This window comes from Toxoplasma gondii, chromosome Ia (genome assembly GCF_000006565.2).
Source record: "Toxoplasma gondii ME49 chromosome Ia, whole genome shotgun sequence".
Classification (NCBI taxonomy): domain Eukaryota; phylum Apicomplexa; class Conoidasida; order Eucoccidiorida; family Sarcocystidae; genus Toxoplasma; species Toxoplasma gondii.
Genome location: NC_031467.1, coordinates 895,712 through 916,046, shown reverse-complemented (window position 1 = coordinate 916,046; position 20,335 = coordinate 895,712). Strand labels below are relative to the sequence as shown.

Sequence of the window (20,335 nt, the reverse complement as noted above, 5' to 3'; positions counted from 1 at the left end):
TACATATATATATATATATATATAGAGAGAGAGAGAGAGAGGGAGACAAATATAGATAGGTATATATATATATATATATGTAGATAGATAGACAAGTAGATACGTAGATACATATAGATACATAAAGGTAGATAGACAACGATTGATAGAATGCTGGAGAATGGAAGAAGCCTTCGCTGTTCGTTGCATAACTCAACTACCGTTGGTCGTCGAGAGGGAATTTTCGCAAGAAATGCATGGTGTCTCTTTCTTGGTTTGAGGGCTGCATTCGTGGACGATTTGTAAAGAGAGGAAACCGAGTCTTTTGTTATGCGTACACCACGCGGTGAAGCACAGCGTCGAGTCTGGGGATTCTTGAGTGACACGGCAATATATCGATTTCAAGTTGTCTTCTCTCCTCGAGGAGACAGTCTGTCTCCTTTCTGGACCAAGTTCAGTCTCCAGGGAGACGCATCCGATCTCTCTGCAGTCCTCGATTTTTCAGCCTTTCCCAATCTCTCCCAACACACAAAGCCAACGACTGTTCCAGACGACTTTCCTCTCTGTCGTTTGGAAAAACTATTCAAATCGCATCCGCGCGGGCCGACGGAAGAAACCTTTCTCAGACAGAGAAGAGGGCACCCGAAGAGCAGAAGGCGAGACTCTAGCCTTTCGGGACTCTCTGCATCTTGGGGCGTCTTGTTTCCAAAAGTGGACTTCTCACAGCTTTCTTTCCAGGTTGTTCAACAACTCTCCCCTTGACACCAAAACGACAACTCACGGCAAACAGACATGAAGCGATCCTCCCCAAACCTGCCTGCACAAAAACTCCTAGAAAAACCTCTACATCCACCTCTTTCTCGCCTACACAGAGGAATGCTTCTACATATATATATATATATATATATATGTAGATTAGCATTTACGTAACATATATATATATATATATATATACATATATATAGAGAGAGAGAGAGGTTCCTGTACGTTACAAGAGAGCTGCACACACACGTGCAAATGCGTGTGGATGCATATGAATGGAAATGCGTATTTACAGATGAATACATATATATATATATATATATGTATGCATGTATACACTTTTTCATTTGCGCCGAGTTCTTGACAAAGTGACTGTATTTGTCGTCGAGGTTATGGATGTGTCTTTGTGAGTCTCTGCTTCATCGCTTTCTCCTCCTGGGGCGGCCGACTTGGCTTTTCTTCAAGTTTTTGATTTGTTTCTTCAAGTTCTGGAGTTTCTGCTTCACGCTTTGCTGCTTCTTGTCGCGCAACTTCCGACTCTGCGCAAAAACCGGAGCGAGAACGCACGAGGAACAAAGTGTAAACGACTTCACTTGACATCTGATGCGCGCCGCGAGCCGCCGGTCCCGGTCGGTGCACCGGAGCCGCATGCGGAGCGTCTCTTCTCCGCCAGAAAACGAAAGGCTTCGGGGCGTTTCCTTTCACTCGCGGCTAGGCGTCTGGCAGCGTTTCCGAAGGCGAACCAGGAGAAACGTCTGCACCAAGCAAGGGAGCAGAAGCGTCTTCCCCATGAGAGGAGAAAGAAGTTGTTTCCGAAAAGTTGCTCAAAAGAAAGCCTCACCTGTCGAACCATGGCCAGCGGTTTGTTGCGCGCTTTCAGTTTTTGCGGCGCATTTCCAGTGACGACCGTTTTGTGTCTTTTCGACGGGTCGGCGGCAAGAGAGGCTTCTGCAGCTTCTCGCTGTTTCCTCGCGAACGGCCAAGGGGCACTCTTCCCCGCGCGTTTTCTCTCCATCTTCGCCTCCTCCTTCAAGCGATTCCGCTCTCGCGCTTGCCGCCGCTTCCGGCCTGCGAGACCCTCCAGCTCCGTGCTCGACACAAACATGCTGTCGGCCTGAAGAACCGAAAAGAAGAGAACGAAGAGTTCACTGAGAGAGGAGAGAGAATGCGACGCGAGGAGGAGAACGAGGAGAAACAACCCAGGTCTTGTTCGCGGATCACGTGTACAGACACCAGTGAAAACCGTTCCCGGCTTGAGTCGCGGGGGAAGGGAGCGGAGGGATCCGCAGTTTTCCTTCTTCTTTCTCTTCTTCTCGCGTCCTCCCCCTCTCTTTGTTGACCCTTTGCAGAAGCAAAAGTGAATCCTTCCTCACTTCGGCCTCCAGTTCTTCATCTGAGGAGAGGTCGCTGCCATCCTCATCGCTCGCGTCGACGCCCGCTTCGACTCCGCCGGTCTTGGCAAGCAGCGACAGAAGACGCTCTTGTTCTTCCTCGCCTTCCTGCTTCTTCGAACCTTTGCGAGCGCCTCCCGTTTCCACGACACTCTTCGCCTGCAAGACCCGCAAGGCATGAAACTCCTCCGGCGTTAAGATGCGATCCATCGCCAGGGAGGAAGACGCCACCGCCTCACTCGAACTTCCTTCGCCCTTCACAGTCGGACACACTCGACGCATCTTCTTCGGGTGATCTTCATCCTCTTCTTCATCCTCGTCTTCTTCGTCTTCTTCTTCTTCGTCTTCTTCGTCTCCATCTTCGTCTTCCTCTTCTTCCTCTTCTTCGTCTCCATCTTCTTCGTCTTCCTCTTCTTCCTCTTCTTCGTCTCCTTCTTCTTCGTCTCCATCTTCTTCCTCTTCTTCCTCTTCTTCGTCTTCCTCTTCTTCTTCCTCTTCTCGCATTCTCTTTCTCGCTTTCACCAGCTTTTGCAGCTTCTCCAGCTCATCGAGACCAGTGAGATTCTCTGCTGGTTTGAACTGGCCGAAGCTAAAGCTCTCCTCCTAGAGATGCAAAAAACAAACACGCACGGCGAGGCTGAGGAAAGGCGAGTTGTCCAAAATCCGTTCAAAGCAAATTCGCTTGCATGTTCTTCGTCACCTTCTTCGTTCCTCCTCGATAACAAGGAGACTCTGACCGCCCTTAGACCTCCTTCAAACACCCTGCTTCTCCTTTTCCTCTTTCTTTTTCTGAGACACATCCTTCTCCTCCCGTTCCGTTCAGCGCCGCGATCTCCTCACCCCGTTTCAAGTTCCCTCCCCACCTTCTCGTTCTGTCTCCTTCCTTTTTCCATCTGCTTCCTCTGCCTTCTCTTCTTTTTACCTCGTTGTTGCGCACAGCCATCGCAGCGTCTTTGCCGCGGGCGTTTGGTGGTAGCATCGCAGGCAAAACATCTCTGTACAAATTCATCAGGCGTCTCGCCGCCATCACAACGCTCTTGCTTCTTCTCTCTCGCCGATACTCCACCAGGTCAGACAACAAGTCCTTCGTCATGCACAGAGGCGCTCTTGAGCAAATCTCCGTTATCTGAAAAACAACGGAAACGACAACTCCCTATGTACGCTGTTGACCTCAGTAAACCCCAAATCAATACATAAAGTGATCTATACCTAAATATACATATATATATACATATATATATATATATATATTTACGTATACATACATATATTTATACATATACATAAATATATATATGCACATATAAAATACATATATATATATATATATATATATATATATGTATACGTAGTGTGAATACATAGGCACAAGCATAGACATGTGAAAACAAAAACCACACATCAAAAAATGCATACAGGTACATGTAGATATACTTAAACGCGAGCAGCAGCAGACACTCATTTCAATATATATATATATATATATATATATGTAGAAGTGCATGACTTATGCATATATATATATATATATATATATAGGTGTATAGACACGGAAACAAACGGATTTATAAGTGTACAGAAATGCCTAAACAGATACACGAGTTTATATTCATATATGTGTTTATATAGGTATATGCAGCGATAGAAGAAATAAAGATGATGTTGTTTTCTCACGGCATTGATGCCGACTGTGATGACTTCTTCGCCCCGCGTTTCGTTGATGAAGACGTCGGCAATGTGTTTGACGATAGGAAGCAATTCCTGAGGAGGCACCAGCTCATGGACTGCAGTCGCGAGAATGGCCAAGAGCGAAGACACCAGGCGCTGATGCGGCTGCAAATATTTCTGAGAAACAAAGGCAAGAACAAGACTACTGGCAAGAAATGGCTTCTCGTTTCTCTCTCCGTGGAGAGCACTTCGTGGACCTTCCTTTCTGTGGCGACCAACATTACATACGCATCGTGTAGATCCATGTAAATATATATATATATATATATGCGTACATGTGTATATGAATAGATACATAATTCTGCATATGTGTGTGCGTGTATGTAGATGCATGCGTCTTGATGGCACATGGCTGATCTTCGGGGCGGATTCGACTCTTGAGCTGTTCAGCAGTCCTGTGGAGATTGATGAACTCCGTGAAACGGATCTTCGTCGCGGCAGATGAAGGAATGCTATTTTTGCATTAAGTTCCCCCTTTGCTGAACTCCTTAAATTCTTCCTCGAACGCACCTGGATGAAAGGGTAAAAGTTGAAGAGAAGGAGCTTGTGGTGACCAATCAGTCGCGAGAGGAGGTTGAGGAAAATGAGGCGAGAAGAGAATCTGTCGGATTGCCCTTTCACTCGTCCTGAAGGAACAGACGCAATTTGTGTCACCGTTGCATGCGCTTCCTCTCTCCTGTCTGTTCCGTACCGCAGCTGAACGAAGAGAAGAGTCTCGGGGCGACTCGGAGTCCTGTGTTGTTTCTCCCCCAAACCTCTCCAACAGACGTGATGAAAAATGAGATGTTCGTCGCTGTTCCGCTTTCAAAAGCAATCTAAGACCAGTCGAGAAGACGCCCGTTTCCCTCGTTCCTCAGCACAGACGCATCGCCCAAAGACACCTGTAGAAAGTGTTCTTTTCGCCATCTTCTCCGACAAGAAAATTCCAGAGACAGCCATTAAAATACGCTTTTTTCGCATTCGTCTCACCGAAGAGTTTCTCCGCGAGGCCCTGGGGGTCGAAGAGAAGGTCGATGATGGAAGCCGAGGCAACGACTCCGCCAAGCAGCTGCTGTTGCTCTGCCCTCTGCTGCTTTCGCGCCACCTGCCGCTGGAGCTTCGCCTGCGCAGGGAAGAGCAACCATTTCGAAGACAAGTTGCAAAAAGCGACAGGACAACGAACGAAAAAAGGACGCGAGAAGCGGACGGAGAGAGGTGAAAAAAGAGAGAGAAGAAAGCGGAGGAAATGAAGAAGAGAGAGGAGAGAGACAGAAAGAAGAACTCATATACACAAAAAGAAGAGAAGGAGGGAGGGAGACGGAGAGAAACATGAGAGAGGAAGAGGGAAGAGAAAGAGCAGCAGAAGGAGAAGACGAGGGCGCCGCAGAAGGGAGAGACGCGCTTACTTTTGCGCGTTTGAGTTTCTTCTTCGCCGATGCCGTCTTCTTGGAGACCCCCTCTTGGGAGCGTGTGAGACGTTTTGCCTCTGCCTCAACTGCAGCGTCTTCTTCGTCGTCGCTTTCGTTGTCCTCCACATTCGCAATGTGACTTGAGGCACTCTGAAGTGGAGGACGGCCAAAGGAGAGCGAAACCGAGAGGGAAAATGTGGAGGAAGTCGAAAGAGTTGGGAGGCGAGAGAGAACGACGGAGCACCGGAACGCGAAACGAAAAACAAGTGAAGAGGGGGAGTGCAGCACAAGCAACTTAGGGATCAGAAGAAAGTTAACAGCAGTCGCATGTCGGCCGGAAACGCAGAAGGGAAGCGAACCTCCTAGGTGTTGAAGAAGGCGAGAAAAACGCGGAAAAAGAATTCTCGCATGTCTGAACACACAGCTCAGCCCCGCCACATGGAAAGCCTGCTGCCGACAGAACAGATGCATTTGTCTGGCAGGTTCGCGTCTCCGGCTCTCTCCGACGTTTACCTGCAGTTCTCCGAGGAGGAAAAGTGCAGCAGAAGTCGCGAGTTTCGTATCGCCCGCGAGAGTGCAAGCTGCGGCTGCGTTGACGATTTTCTTGAAATTCTTGCTGTTCTGATGTATCGACAGGCCGCCACTGTGTCTCTGTTGCCTGTACACCTGAATCAAGCAGCAGAGCGCGAGGCGCGCCGCCAAAGGGCAAGCCGGCCGGGCCAGCATCGCGAAAAGCTCCGGCGAGAGGCGAGCGAAACTCTGGAGGAGACAGAGGACATCCACAGGTTTCTTGGTTTCCAGACGCGGATTGGCGAAACAGAAAAGAAAACAACACAAACGCGTCGAATGCTGCCCCACCGGGGCGAGGCGATACACAGAAGAGAGGGGAGGCGAAGAGAAGCGAAAAAGAACAAAGCACGCAGAGAGAGGCGACAAAGAGGAATAAGAAGGAAACGCGGGCAACGCAGAGAAGAAGAAAGAGACCTCAATTGTTTTTGGTGGAGGAAAGCTCGGCAACAGGGAAGCGGGAGAAAACAAAGAGATTTAAGAGAGACGACAGATAAGAGAGAACACAGCCAGAGGGACAAGGAAAGAGAAGAAACGTCGAAAAAAAAGCAAAAAAAAAACAACGCGTTCCACCTGTTGCATGCGATCTGCCAGGCAGAGCTTGGATACGTCGCGCGTGACGAAGGAGAAGAGAGTCTGGCGGCAGGACTTGTCGTTGGCCTGCAGCAGCTGTACTGACACCCGAAGCAGGTCCAAGCAAGAGAGCTGAGACAAGTAGACACAACAAACAGACAAAAGTGAAAATGTATTTGCAGCGATGTATCTGCGCATCCGTCTCCGCTTAGAGACATCACAAGCAAAAGGATGCCACAAACGCTGTCAAAACTGCGAGGAAAAAAAAGTTTTTCCTTCCAGGGGTCGGGCGGACGTCTGACCGTCGTAAAGCGAAGTGCGGAGCGCGCGCATGCAGCGGCTTTTGAATTCTCCGTTCACCTGTTGCTTTCTTCTGAGAAGAAGCAGAGAAAGAAGCAGAGACTGTCTCGTTTGCGGATGGAGAGAAGACGAAAGCTGGGTGAGAATTCTCTGAATCGACGCGGCGAGCTCTGCAGAGTAATGTCTGTCTTCAACGCCTTTTTTTTCCACGTCCTCGTCAAAGGCGAAAGAAGTTGAGAGAGGAAGAAAGGCACCAGGCGAATCTCCAGAGCGGTCGTTTTGCGTCATGTCCTTCTTCTCTCGAGTCTTCAGTGGGGTCTCAGAGACCTTCGGACTGTAGCACGGACTCGTCTGTTTAGTTAGAACGCAGCAGACAGAAGAGAACAGAGACAGAGAAATGAGAGTGGACAGAAAAGGAATGAACACAGAAGCGAAGAGAGAGATAGAGAGAACATATCAGAAACGAAGGAAGAGAGGCGACAAGAAGCAGAGGAAAGGCGGGATAAACAGCAGAGAAAGAGTTGCGAAAGACGCAGTACTGCTGAGAGGAAGGCAGAGAGAAAACGAGCCTGGAAAAAACTGTTCGACCTCTGAAGAACGGCCTTTTCCGACAGACACAACCTGCAGGAGTAAAGGAGCACTAGTTCCATCATTTTCTAGCGCGGTCATGCGAGAGAGAAGGAGCCAAGTCCCGTTTGCCGAGTCTCACATGGGCGAGGAACATGAGCAGCTGTCGCAGATCCTTCACAGGACGCTGAGGCTGTTGCTCCATCACGGCCAGAAGACCTCGCAAGCGCTCGAACTGAAGCTGAAACTCGCCGAAGTACGCTGGAGGGTCGCGTTTCAAGGAATTCTGAAAAAAGGAAAGACACGAAACGAAGACATGAGAGAGGAAGACGACCAGAGGAAGAGAGATGAAAAGAGTGGAGAAGAGCAGGGCAGGAAAACGGAAGAGCGGAAAGAATGCACGAGCACTAGGAATAGTAAACAAATCAGAAGAGTATTCCGCCTCCTAATCGAGACTCTCCGCATAGATCTGTCTTGTTCTCTCCTTCGCTCCTTTTTCTTGTATCGTCCTTTACTATTTCTCCCTCGTTATCCACTCCCTTCTACTCGAGTTCCCCTCCTTTTCTCTTTTTCCCGCGTTTCTCTCACCTGCAGCAAAGGAAGTGACTGCGGGGTGCTGGCGGCTCTTCCGCCGCACTCTGTCGGAAGCTCCATCTTGAGGAACTCGGGTGTATGTACACCGCAAGAGGGCTGCTGGCCCAGGGCGAAAAGAAGGTACGATCCTCCAGAAACGCTTCTCCCTCCACAAGCATGCGCACGCAGACACCTACCACTTTACAAGGACCAGCACCAATTAAACATATATATACATATATACATATATAGATATATGTATATATATATATATATCTACGTTTGAGATGTTTCGACTTGAGCGACGACTCGAGGGGGGCGACGCTTAGGGACGCTAGAAAGCAGAGCGCGGTCTTTGAAAGAGAAGCAGGCGACGCGAAAGATCTCGAAGAAAGGAAAAAGACTGAACACAGACGAGTGAAAAATCAATTTCTTTCTCATCACCTTTCGCTGTCAGCCGCACATGAAGTTTCTCCGGAGTTTCCCTCCCTTTCGAGTTCCGAAATTTTTACTGACGTCGAACGGGGGAATAAACGAGGCGGGGAAAGGAAAGAAAAACAGGAGAAACAGAAAAGAAAAGGAGGAGAAAAGGAGGAGAAAAGGAGAAGAAAAGGAGAAGAAAAGGAGCAGAGGGAGAAAAGAAAGCACAAGAGTCAACTTTTTCGCGAGCAGGTGAGGGACGGAGACACTCAAACCCCACACAACTAGCTGTCTCCTTCACCTCATCTCTTCCTTCCTCCCTTGACACCGGCACGAGAGAAGAAGAACAAGAAGACAAAGGGGAGAACAAGGAGAGAAGGAAGTGAGAGAAGCGGAGGTCTTTTCGCTCGAGAAAATCGCCCTTTCCAGCTGCTTCTGGGTCTGTGCATGCAGCGAAAAAGAACGCATGCGGGGCAGGCTTGTTGAGGGCGCGATATTCGCGGAAACTCGCTTGTTTCACCTCGAAAAAGTCGTTTTTCTGTTTCTGAAAAGAAATGCGGAAAAAAGAACACGAGCCCTTGGGAGGCTAATTCTTCGTCGATTTGTCACTTCTCTGCATGCGTCATCGTCTCGTGTCTCTGTCTCTCTTCGCCCCAGCGTTCAAAGTTCTTCGCTGTCTTTTTTCTTCTTCCCCTTTCTCTTTCTTTCTCTCCTCCTTTTCCTCTTTTTCTTTTCTCTCCCTCCTCTCTTGTTCGCATTTTCTCTCTTTTTTTTGTCCGTCTCGGTCCTATCCTCGTCCTTTGTCTCTCCCGCCTTTGGGCTCGCCTTCCTCTTCCTCCTCTCTTCCTCTGATTTCTTATAAAACAGTCGAAGCCCCTCCCGGCATCTCGTCTTCTTCGTTTCCAAGATGGATGCGGAGGAAACAAATCTCGGATTTCTTGTGGCGGCGCATCCGCAGCGACTGCGCCGTTGGCACTTCCCCTCAAAGGTTGGCGGCAAGCCGGAGTGGATGGAGACGAGGCGACTCCCCAAGACGGAGGACCTAGTTTGCCAAACTTGTCGAGAAATACAAACTTTTCTTCTTCAGGTGAGCCTCTTCCGCACGACTTCTCTCAGTCTTATCTCTCTTGCTTCTCCTCTCTTTTCTGAGTCTTCTCATGTCTGTATCGGGTCGCTGTCCTCTGTCTGCCCTTCTCTCCTCTTTGTTCTCTTTGTTCTCTTTTTTCTCTCTTTTTCCGTCTCTCTTTTTTATTCTTTCTTTTCTCTTCTTTCTCTTCGTCTTCTCTCGACACAAATGATTTCTGTCTTTTGTTTCCGCCTCCTCTCAGCATTTTCTTCCTTTCTGCGACCTTGCGGCATTTCCTTCCTTTTCTTGCCTTCTTCTCCTCTCTTCTTCTTCTCTCTGCCTCCTCCTCTTTTCTGAGGAGCTATTTTCTTTTTCTCTCTCGCTGTTAATACGAGTGTAACTAAAGAGCTATACATACCTTTATTAAAGAAGCCCAAGATAACTCCAGTTACGCAATCCTCGAGTCGAGATTATCATTATTGTAGAACATCTTCCATCATTCTCGCCTTCCCTTGCTTCCCTTTCGGTCTTCTTTGATTTGCCGTTTCTTTTTTTCAATTTCCTCTTCGTCCTCTCGTCCGTCTCTGCCGCCTCTGCAGGTGTACGCCCCGGTCGACGGTTGCGCGGAGGCCTTCCACCGTGCTCTCTGGCTGTTCGGCTGCATGCGTTGCGGCACGACTTTCTCGCTCTTTCGCTGTCAAATGCCGCGAGAGAACCCTCTTTATCCCTCCTTCCCTCTCGCAGAAATTCCGTCCGAACTTTTTTGGACTTCTTGGAAAGAAGCATCTCGGCGCTCGCGTTCTCTCGCTGCGCCTCAAGCCCCCACAGGTGCAGAGAGCCGCGAGAGAGACCCGGAGACAGCTGCGGTGTCTGTACACCCGAGCGAAATAGGACACAGCGCCGGGGGCTCCGGGAGCAGCCGGGGAAGAAAAGGAGAGAAAGAAGCGCTGGTCTGTGCACTCGAAAGACTGCAGACGGAAGAGCGACGCTTGCGGGAGCTCTCCTGTCCTGTCTGTGGCCTCCCTAGCGCAAAAGGAGATGCAGAAGAAGCAGAACAAGAAGAGCATCCCGCAGAGAACGCGAGTTGCATGCGTCGGAAACTCGTCCGTCTCCTCCTCCTCAGAAACCAAGAGGCAACCTCCGCGTACCACAAAGCCTGCGAGGACGAAGACGGAGGGTCTCGGGTCATCGACGTCGACGAGGAAGAAGCTCTTCTGGAGGAAATCAAGCATCAGGCAGAGCGTAAGTTCGGCGCTGCTTTCCTCCCTTGTCTCCTTCAGCTCTCGCTTCGCTTGACGGATCGCTCCGCTTTTTTTTGCCGACGTTTCCCTCCCTCTCCTCAGCCGCCAGTTCTGGATTCTCATGTGACTCTCACGATTTGTGTTGGGGTGTTTGTGTCTTTGTGGGCGCGTCTGACTGTGTGCTCGTGTCTCGCGACCTCTCTCTTTTTCCTTTTCTCGACTTGTTTGTGTCTGTTTCTGTCTCTCGACTTGTCTTTGTTTGCACGCATGGATTCTTGTACATGCGTTCCTGCAGTGGGCCGGTGTCCGCGCGAGTGCCGGGGTATTGAAGCATGCGTATAGTCGTGGAATTGCCCCTCTGTTTTTCTAGCGTTTCCGCGTCCACTCAGGTGGGTGTTCGCGGCGAGCCTTGCGTTTTCTGCTCAGAAGGCGTCGATCGCCTGCACCGTCGCTGCCGGATCTTCGCCGCTCACTGGAGTCGAGGCCTCTGCTGTGCCTTGCCTGAATTTGAACTGGAAGTTGGAGAGGAAGAAGAGAGAGAGGAGGGAGACGAAGGCGCAGGGCCTTCCTACGAGCACGAGAAGGAACTCTTGAAGAAGTACGAGGAGGAGGCGAAGAGCGACCCAGGTCGGCGGAGCTCTGCACACAGGATAGCGCTACGTGATCTCACCAAGGCAGGGAGAAATGTGAAAAACATGAAGTTTTGGGGATGGGGAGGAAGCGCCTCAGGCTCATTTGCACGCGATCACTGAGATAAGTGATCTTCGTGGGCGTTGGTTGTGTCGAAAAGGAGGGGCGCGCGGATCCCTCGCAATCCACGGAGCGTCGGAGGCTACTGTGTTCGAAATGCAGGAATCCAGCGGGACAGATGCATGCAGGAAGAAGAGGCTTTGTTCGACGCCGCGCATGCAGAAAATACGCCACAAAGATGCGGGCATCTTTGATGTCAACCACTGCCTTTCCGTTTCCAAGTCTTCTTGTCTTTTCCAGACCTCTCCAGATGCCTTAATATATATATATATATATATGCATACATATATATATGTATATATTATATATATGTATATAAACACATTTAATATATATATATATATGTATGTAGCTGAATGGGTTCCTGCACTCTCTTGAAAGTGCTGTGGATGCAGTGTTGTGCATTTTGGGGACAGACGACTTAATTCGGCGCATGCAACGTCCAGTGATTCAGAAGGCCTTGACTCCGCTAGAAGCGTCTGTGGGTTTGGCATGGGAAGTTTTTGCCACAGGACGAGGTGGACGGAATGTGGGGAGATGAAGAGACGACGCGAACTCGCGGATTTTGGCAGAACATGTCGACGTTCTCTATGCGAGTGCCGTTCGATTCATGTCGTCGAGCGCATCTTTTGGGATCCTCATAAACTGGGCTGAATTCGGTCTGCCCCTGTTATTGCCTTTGACACTTTGCTTGCAGACGCGCAGCTGGATGCGTCTGAACAGGAGGCCTTTGAGAGCATTCATGACGAACACAGTTCGCTGGACCCCCAGCTGCTTCGCTTCCTGAAACGCTGTTCTTCTCGAGCGGCCAATCGCGGCCAAGTGCTCAGATACGCTATGGGTGGAAGGCCCCTCTGGCCCTTCACGCCGGGCCAGATGGAGGGGGAACCGCCTGCATGCGAAAACTGTGGAGCCGCGCGCCAGTTCGAGTTCCAAGTTTTGCCTCAGTTTCTCTTCGAACTCAAAAGAAGCGCCGGCGTGGAGCTTGAGTCGAAAGTGCGCTGGACAGGAGACGCAGACCCGAGCAAGACGCGCGAAAAAGCAAAGGCCGAGGCCGACGAAGCGAAGCCGGGGACAGCCGAGACTCCGGCAGGCGCGGGTGAGCGAGCGGAAAATGGAGATGTGGAGGGGAAGCAAGAAACGTCGGCAACTGTTGAGGAAGAAAGAGAAACTGGCGGTGCCAGTCGAGCGGAAGCAGCACAGGCTGCCAGCGAGCGACTCCACTTTGCGCTGCTGTGTATTTACACCTGCTCGGCGCACTGTGGAGGCAAACCCAAGTACCGGGGTGAACCGGCAGGACAGAACGGAGATTTCCGGGAAGGAAACTCCGAGGACACCGATTCAGCATATCCCTACGTCAAAGAATTCGTCTACGTCCAGCCCGATCCATTTTTTGTAAAGAAAGAGAAGAAACAACAAAGTGTGTAATGCTGGGCACGGGGGCCCTGTACACCTCATATGACATCTAGAGGGCTTCTCGCGCAACTTCATTTTTTTTCTGACTTTTAATTTCCCTCTTTCTTGTCTGTCGTCCGCTACGTTGTTTGGAACTGGTCCGTTCCGAGGGTTCTCCGGAAGGCTCTAGCTTCAGGTGTCATCATATTCTGGGGATATCTAGCTTGTGGCGAACAACGTGGACAGTGTTCCACACTTCACTCTATCTCTAGAGGAAATACGGTGGTCGTAAGGTACGCCGGTGCTAACAGGTCAGCGAGTACTTGGAACTCGAACCGGGCGCACGTTTCACTCTCGACTGAAGTCGTTTCTCTTTCGCATCCGTTTTACACGGAATTGCAATCATGTATTAAAAACGCAGTCTTGAAAATTCTATACTAAGTCTTCACAAGAACTCTTGGCAACTCCGCGTCGCGTTCAAAGAGGAATCTTTGTGGACGGAGCCTCCGAAGCGAAGCAGACGGGAAAGGTCCTGAAGTGGGGGCCTTTTCCCTCAGACGGTGCTAGCCACGCATGCAGAAAGATGTCGAACAAGAAAGAGCGTTTTCGATGTACGGCTTTTTTCCGGACGGGCGGCACAAGGACGCCGATTCGCTTACAGGAAAACTGCCTTCTTTGATGTCGCAAAAATATGCCAAACGAGAATCAATACTGGGGAGAAAGAGATGACCACAGTCTTTGTCCAGTTTGAACGCACACGCGTCCCCATCGTACGTACATGTGCAGTTGGTACTATCTATGTCCCACTATGGTTTCGTCGTATATATATATATATATATATATATACGATTACGCGTGCGCATATAATATATATATATATATATATATATATATATATATATATATATATATATGGTATCCATATACTATATAGGAATGTCAGAATCGCACTAAAGAGCTTTCTGTGAGCTTCAGGGACCTCCAAAAAACCAGAATTGGGGGATATTGGGTAGAGGTGGACAGTTGTTTCGGGGAGGGTGAAGCGCCAGCTGCGTCATGTGACTAGAGGCCTCTCACCGGTTTTCTCTACGCACATTGGCGGTCGCTGCCTGCCGCTGTTCTTCAGCGAGTGTTTCGCTTGCAGAGAAGAAGAGCTCGACTCTCGAGCACCCCTCTTTCCTCTGTCTGTGGCGCAGGCAATTCGTGAGTGACTCTCAGGAGTTTAAACGCAGCGTGCACGCATGTGTTTGTGGCTGCTGAAGCCGGCGAAGCGTTCTTCGCTTGCTTTCAGGAAAACGCGTTTCGCGGCCTAGTAGCCAATCCTGCCGTCTCTCGCGAGCACTCGCGACAAGACGTTCCGCACACATGCACAGAAGCAAAATACTGTCGGACGGATTCCCCGAGAGAGCTGTCAAACGCTGAGGAGGAACGAGCGCAGCGAGGATGCCGCCGACTCTTCCGGTGGCACTGATCCTCACCAGGGTGTGTGTCCAGACAGCCCGTCCCCGCAGTGTGGAACTCTGACGTTTGCCAGCCTGCACGCGACTCCGCAGGAACTCGAATGAGAGAGTGACAAGAAAGCCGAGGATCCGAGATCTGGACAGACTTGCCACTCTGGAGAGCCGAGGCTCCCTGTTCCCCTCTCAGCGAAGGCAGTGAACACAGGAAAAATATTCTGCTTGCGGCCTGTGTGCGACTCGAGTAAACAAAAGGTGACCGCTTTCCACTGCGTTTGTGTCTCTTCTAAAAGACCGTAGCCACGCAGATAGTCCTCATCTACGCATTCGTCCACCGTTCCTGACAGAGCGCACATGTCCGAGTACGGATCCCAGCATCCAGTTTCCGAGGGGAGAACCGCAACCTGCCACTGGAAGAAAGGCTCAACCGCCTTCGCTCTGCTACCTTCATCGACAGACAACAGACTGCCTCTCCGGTAACCAATCCTTGGCGGCGACCCTTGAGAACGAAGGCTCGAGGGCCATGTCAGCTCCATAGCGACGTCGTGGCATTCTGTTCACTTTCTTGTTTCCATGGTGCATTCCGTCCTTGTCCCTCGCAACGAGAAACATGCAGCTCGAAACAGATCTGACCCCTGGGTGTCTCTCCGGCTGAAACCAGATCCACGTGAAGGAGCGCGGCGAATCACAGAGACAGGCGCCGTCTCCTTCGACTTCGGTTTCCTTTGCAAGTGCTAAGATCCCCAGTTTCCTGATGCTCTGCACTGCGGCCACCAAGCCGCAGTCTGTTCACGGTTGTGAGTTCTTCTCGTACGCGTGCTGTGACGAGCCGGGCAAGAGGTCCACCCGCACAGCTGGTGAACTCCGTTCTTCTCCGTTTTGGGGGCTGGGAGAACTGGCCTCGATGTCGGATCGGGAAGAACTAACTCCGGACTCATCTACGGCGACGCGGGTGAAGAGTTCGTCTGCAAGGATAGCATCCAAGCTCGGCGGCGAATTTGCACCGAGGATCTTCTCCGCTAGAGCCTCCAGGCGCTCTGCCTCGCGTTGCTGCCTGTGTTCTCCTGCGGAGATTGAACGCAGCTTGGCCCACCAACTCTTCGGAAACACTTTGTCGAGCACTTTCCAGAGCATCCTCAGAGAGATTGCTCCCATGAGTCCTCGGGGAGTTGCGTTTTTCTCTCTCGACCCACGGATCAGCGCAGCCAAGTCAGCAAACGCGTTCCCCAGAGCGAGAACGTCCCGCTGCTCCATGCGCGATGCACATTTCGGAAAAAGTCCAGCAGACTTTGAAGTTTCTACCTCCCCGTTCTTCTCCTCCTGTTCACCAACGCCGCTTTTCGCGTCCGCGTCTCCCCCGTTTGTTTCCGCTTCTCCGACTCTCTTCTCGCCTTCTCTGGCTCTCTTCTCGCCCTCTCCAACGCTCTTCTCTCTGTGTGAATCTTCCGTCTGGCCGCTCTCGAGTCTTCCCGCCGGCTCGGCTGTGCCGCTGAGCTTCCCCGCGTTCCAGAATCGCGAAAACGAAGAGAAGACGCGCTGCCATGACTCTTTCGCCTGCTCCTTCTCAGCAGCAGCCACTGCCGCGAGCACATGCAGGCGAACGCGGCCTGCGTCGTCAACCTCAAAATTCGAGAGATCCAGAGACACCGGAGCCTTTACTCCTGAAGCCCGCAGTTCCTGCAGGGCAAGCGCCATCTGCTGAGCTGTCTGCGCCACGTGCACAGAAGTCGGCTGGAGTTCAATCACGTTCTTCAGCGACCCCCTTGATGCCGGAAAGAAAATATACAGAAGCGGAGCGTCTGCGTCCTGGAAGAGACCTTTGGGTTTAAAGAGGGCGTTTTGCCGCTCCGAAGAAACGTGGAATCCCTCAAGAATCAACTGCCTAACCCTCGAGGAACGTGAAACAGAAGACTCTGCCACCGCATGCTCCCTCGCGTTGTCTGTCTCTCGCTTGCGTGTCTCCGAGTCTGAAGTCGTCGGCTCTGCGGTGACAATTGCTTTCTCGCTGGCGGGAGTCTTCTGATCTGTGGCAGAGGCGAGTTGCTCGCTGATGTTCGGGTGCAGGTGCTCCACCTGCGCAGTCAGGGGTGCATGCAGCAGAGCGCGGGAACGGAACTTGGCCAACTCTTCGCCCAGAGGCTCCTCCAGCTTCGGCAACTTCGCGACGAAGCGCCGCCACTGCGCACCGCGGGCCAGTCCTGCTCAGACAAAGGAAAATAACGAGTTCCCAAGTGGAGACAAGAAGGAATCTCGTCGCGGTCAACGCCACGCATGGAAACGTTCGGGCGCGCGTTGTCTGGGAAGGTCTCTCCAGCCTATGCGACCGAGAAAGGACAACACACAGTCCTAAAGAGGCAACAACTGACGCAAGACACAATGCAGGAGACGACGAGACAGAAACGATATCTGGGGCACCGAACACGGACACTCGCGAGCTGGAGAAAGGAAGAGGTGAGAAGAGTTTGGGGAGAAAAGGAAACAGAGCTTTCACTTACTCCACTGCGTCGCAGCTGCCAAGACGGCAGTCGCCAGGAAAACAAAGCGAGCAATTTGCCTGCGAAGAAACACAAACCCAAGTCGTGGAACCCCACACTGTGCCGAGATACGTGAACTGTTGCCTGGCGGAGAACGCTGAAAGCTCGGACACATGGAACTGTATGCGTATATGCATCTCTCTTCACACGACTTACACAGGTATGCATACTTCACCTGGGTTCACATAAAGATATACAGGCGTCTCATATATATATATATATATGTCATGTTCGCAATCGATTCTGGGTCAGCCACTTGGTGCCCTTGTTCCAGCGTTCTCGTGGTAGGTATGCCTCGGCCACAACGAGTAGAGACGTGACACTCAGAACGGAGGACTCCGCGTCAAGGATGTGAGGTCTGCAAGCGTCACGGCTTACGCAAGTCTTCCTCGACCACGGGTGAGGGTAGAGACACGCAGCCGCTTGTAGCGAAAAGCAGAGGAGTAGAGAAAAGCATCCGTCTTGCCGGGAGTCGTCCAGGGTTCTGAAGCTTGCAGATTTCCCCCCGATTCCTGCAAAGGGCATCCCACAAAAAGGTTGAAGTGGCGCGCACAGCATGAGAGCGCTTGGCAAGAAGGGGGAGCACCGCGATGAGTTGGATGATTGGTAGCGCGATGTCGCAGCGCAGGAACACGAGACCTGTTTGTGCGTCTCTAGCACTAAGGAGACTGCGGATCCGACAGAAAACCGAATGTTCCAACTCAGTCGGTCGCCTACGTCTTGTGAGATATGGGGCAGAGGTAGGGATAGAGCAGACAAGAGTGAGAGGAGAGAGTCGTGCAGAGACAGGAAGCGAGAGACGGGGAGGCGCGGCAAGAGCGTGGCAGCAAATCAGGTTTGAGATAACGCTAGACGGCCGACGGAAAAGCTACAAAGTTGCAAGACGGCTGAAAAGATCTGCCGCGTTCGCATTTTTTAGGAGAAGAACTGCAAAAACCTAATGTGTCAGGCTTGCTGCAGAACCGCAAAAGGTGCCGCGGTGTGTTCTGCAGCAAAAGATACGAGGAAATCGGCAGTCGAGTCTGCAGGATGTCTATACGGAGTTCCAACACGAGCGGGACTATCCACATCTCACGCGCAGCCCTTTTTGGACAACCATTCAAAGGTGCAAGACGAAGGAAAGACGCGAAAACAGTGGGGAGCGGACTGGAAGTGGATTCCTACTACCCATGCACAGGCGTTGGAAGCAACTGTTCTAAGGCTAAAAGGTTAGAAACGGCGTACCTTGTCGAGAAGAGGGAAGTCATCGGGATCGTCAAACTCGCTATCAGATGCACGCCTGTGTCTGCGGTGGAGAAACGAGGAATCTGAGAACTGCGAGTCCTCGAAGTAGCTTTCCAGAGGCGGCTGCGACCCCAATGAACGCTCTTCTGTGCGCCATTGCGTTGTGCTGTGTTCGTCGGCGGCTGCCCCGGGGCTAAGACCGGCAGAGGCAATCAGCAGCAGAACGCATGACATGGACGAAGAGGCTCCGGGACTCCAGGACGGGAAAGAGGAGCGACAGCGGCGGGAGGACGGGGCAGCGCACACCATATTCTAGAGACACCATTCGCGTACGAAATCCGGGGAAACAAGCGTGGTAAAAGTGATAGAGGTCCACGCGCGCTGAGTGCGTTAGCGTGGCACGCTCTTTCGGGGTGTACATACGTTCGGGGGAGCTACCGTTCCGCCACCCCCCCGAACCCCAGAAATCGTGCAGCGCAGCAGCCCGCTGAAGCTGCAGCCATAGAAGAAAGGGAGCTCAAAAATAAGGATTCTACCCGTGTCAGAGACACTGTGAACTGGGAAAACAAATCAGCAATGCGCGACTTTCCAAGCAGCGAACCGAAAAACGAGGAACGCGCGGTCTGACTCAGAGCACGTAGTGCTCACGAGGGTAAGGCGCAGTTCGTCCCGACAAAAGGAAAGTCGTCCTCAAAGCCGCATCGCACCTCCCCAGAAGCTACGGTGTCAGGATGCAAAAACGTTGAAAACGGGGCGGCAAGAAAAGGATTGCTTCATTGCTGGCGAAGCCGCGGTTGGCGCCGCCAGGCTTGCTCCACGAACTGGCGACGAGACGGCGATGAGGAAAACCCATCTAGACTCGCATGGGTTTTCTGAAGGCGACGCGCGAGGCCCGCACATGAACCCGTTCGTCGCTTCCTCCGTTCGAGAGGTTTCCTATATTACAAAAGAATTTTCCTGCTGCAAGCTCTTCGCTCGGAGGCACGCACAAGTGGAAAAGCGCAGCGCTGTTCGAGGTAAAGCCCGGATTCAGTTGCATGACTTCAGCTGAGTATCCGCACGACTTCTCCGCCTCTCGGCACGGCGTGCCGGTCACGCTGTCGGGGGTGCAGAATCACTGCTGCGTATTGCCGCACTCTGTGTGTGTCTCTGAGCTCCACAGATGGGGCGAAACACAGACCCACAAAAAACTAATCAGAGGGGAATCAAGGTTAGAGATGTAGCGATGCCATAAACAAGAGAAATCCTTTGGGGGGGTGCCCTCTTTTCGCGGCCTCGTACGTTGTGGAATAGTGGTGGAAGTCATGAGGCGTTCTCTGTGGTCCTGCTGCAAGGATGGGCCCACAAGTACACTAAAGGGTCTTTTTGTGAACTGTCCACCTTATAGTAGTATCACAAGACGCAAAGCTGTAGTACAGAGGCCTTTTCTGCTTTTCCTGCGGGCGGCTGGCACTCCCCGTCTTACGAGTGGGTCTGCGTCCCGCATACGGCATGTGCCGTCGGGGTCCTCCTCAAGTGGGGACAGGAACGGAATCTGACACGAGAGCACAGGGAGGGATATTTCTGCTGAGGATCTATGACTACATTTTAGCAAGTTTCGCAATACATTCGGTTTTGCATGGAAAATCCCAAGCTGGGCAATACCAACTACCCCATCGCCCGGGGCTGCAGCCGCAAGCGCTCTAGGCAAAAATGTCGCTTAAAACGCAGTGGTACCCGACAATCATTCTGTGGTGTGTCAAGTTATGATTCATAAAGAAGAGATGAACTCGATCCCTGGACGTATCTATTAGCTACAGAAGAAAGCTCTACACGAACATATGGACACAGTGTGAAAGGCACTACACAGCCACCGTGTTAAGATCAAACCTGCGTTCGGTTGCGCACGCCCAAGGCGGGTGTGTCTGTCTTCCGTTAGCGATCGTGTTCAGTCCCTGTTCATATTCCGGGCCGTTCACACATGAGAAGGGGTTTTCGTGCTGTATGGCGCGAAGAGAGGCCCAGATAAGGGTCTAGGTTTGTACAAATACGGCGGCAACAATATGCTATGTCGATCCTAGTGGGGCTTCGATACAGAAGCGCAGCGTTAGTGGAAAAGGCAAAGAAAGAGAAATCCCATACACTCACTTGACGTGTCTGGGACCCTTGTCCAGTCAGGTGGAATGCGGAAAAGCAGGAACAACAACGGCTCCGGTTGAAGTTCGGCCAGATGGCGAGCTGGGGAACGGCAGAGAACAAGATGATCGGGTAGTCTCAGCATGTACAGTATGATTTAGCACTTCGTCTGTGTCTGTTCGCTCATTTGTGAAAAGATACAATGCTCTGAAGAATTAGAAACGCCGGAGATGATTTGGAAGAAATCGTCCAGAGAGCTCTGGCTTCTGCATTTATTAGCACCACGGAAGTTTCGTGAGGCAAGA

At 51.4% G+C, this 20,335-nt stretch overlaps 3 protein-coding genes across 3 annotated transcripts; 1 reads left to right on the top strand and 2 right to left on the bottom strand.

Annotated features, from left to right (window-relative positions):
* Positions 1-1,067: 1,067 nt before the first annotated feature.
* TGME49_294430 (hypothetical protein) lies at positions 1,068-8,565 on the bottom strand. Its single transcript, XM_018782228.1, has 13 exons — positions 7,844-8,565; positions 7,398-7,541; positions 6,749-7,039; positions 6,389-6,520; positions 5,762-6,007; positions 5,246-5,398; positions 4,830-4,962; positions 4,371-4,486; positions 3,807-3,977; positions 3,055-3,258; positions 2,115-2,735; positions 1,583-1,855; positions 1,068-1,280 (listed from the first exon to the last, which is right to left on the bottom strand). The coding sequence occupies exons 1-13, from the start codon at positions 7,907-7,909 to the stop codon at positions 1,161-1,163; spliced, it is 2,670 nt and encodes an 889-aa protein (XP_018638588.1). The 5' UTR covers positions 7,910-8,565; the 3' UTR covers positions 1,068-1,160.
* A 231-nt stretch (positions 8,566-8,796) lies between these two features.
* Positions 8,797-13,080, top strand: TGME49_294420 (programmed cell death protein 2, c-terminal domain-containing protein). Its single transcript, XM_018782227.1, has 4 exons — positions 8,797-9,335; positions 9,914-10,556; positions 10,982-11,182; positions 12,003-13,080. Exons 1-4 carry the CDS (start codon positions 9,156-9,158, stop codon positions 12,731-12,733), a joined length of 1,755 nt encoding a protein of 584 aa, XP_018638589.1. The 5' UTR covers positions 8,797-9,155; the 3' UTR covers positions 12,734-13,080.
* An 817-nt stretch (positions 13,081-13,897) lies between these two features.
* Positions 13,898-18,753, bottom strand: TGME49_294410 (hypothetical protein). Its single transcript, XM_002370179.2, has 4 exons — positions 17,916-18,753; positions 17,070-17,203; positions 16,653-16,711; positions 13,898-16,355 (listed from the first exon to the last, which is right to left on the bottom strand). Exons 1-4 carry the CDS (start codon positions 18,222-18,224, stop codon positions 14,947-14,949), a joined length of 1,911 nt encoding a protein of 636 aa, XP_002370220.2. The 5' UTR covers positions 18,225-18,753; the 3' UTR covers positions 13,898-14,946.
* Positions 18,754-20,335: the final 1,582 nt, after the last annotated feature.

What these genes read in the sequence shown, in the direction of transcription:
- TGME49_294430 (XM_018782228.1), bottom strand. Translation starts at nt 7,909, where the DNA reads ATGGAGCTTCCGACAGAGTGCGGCGGAAGAGCCGCCAGCACCCCGCAG. An exon ending in TGCTCATGTTCCTCGCCCAT is followed by an intron (nt 7,040 to 7,397) that starts GTGAGACTCGGC and finishes CTAACTAAACAG; the next exon opens with ACGAGTCCGTGCTACAGTCC. An exon ending in TGGCAGATCGCATGCAACAG is followed by an intron (nt 6,008 to 6,388) that starts GTGGAACGCGTT and finishes TGTCTCCTCCAG; the next exon opens with AGTTTCGCTCGCCTCTCGCC.
- TGME49_294410 (XM_002370179.2), bottom strand. Translation starts at nt 18,224, where the DNA reads ATGGTGTGCGCTGCCCCGTCCTCCCGCCGCTGTCGCTCCTCTTTCCCG. An exon ending in ACTTCCCTCTTCTCGACAAG is followed by an intron (nt 17,204 to 17,915) that starts GTACGCCGTTTC and finishes TGCCCTTTGCAG; the next exon opens with GAATCGGGGGGAAATCTGCA. An exon ending in GGCAGCTGCGACGCAGTGGA is followed by an intron (nt 16,356 to 16,652) that starts GTAAGTGAAAGC and finishes TTGTCTGAGCAG; the next exon opens with GACTGGCCCGCGGTGCGCAG.
- TGME49_294420 (XM_018782227.1), top strand. Translation starts at nt 9,156, where the DNA reads ATGGATGCGGAGGAAACAAATCTCGGATTTCTTGTGGCGGCGCATCCG. An exon ending in AATCAAGCATCAGGCAGAGC is followed by an intron (nt 10,557 to 10,981) that starts GTAAGTTCGGCG and finishes TTTTCTGCTCAG; the next exon opens with AAGGCGTCGATCGCCTGCAC. An exon ending in GGAGGCGAAGAGCGACCCAG is followed by an intron (nt 11,183 to 12,002) that starts GTCGGCGGAGCT and finishes CTTTGCTTGCAG; the next exon opens with ACGCGCAGCTGGATGCGTCT.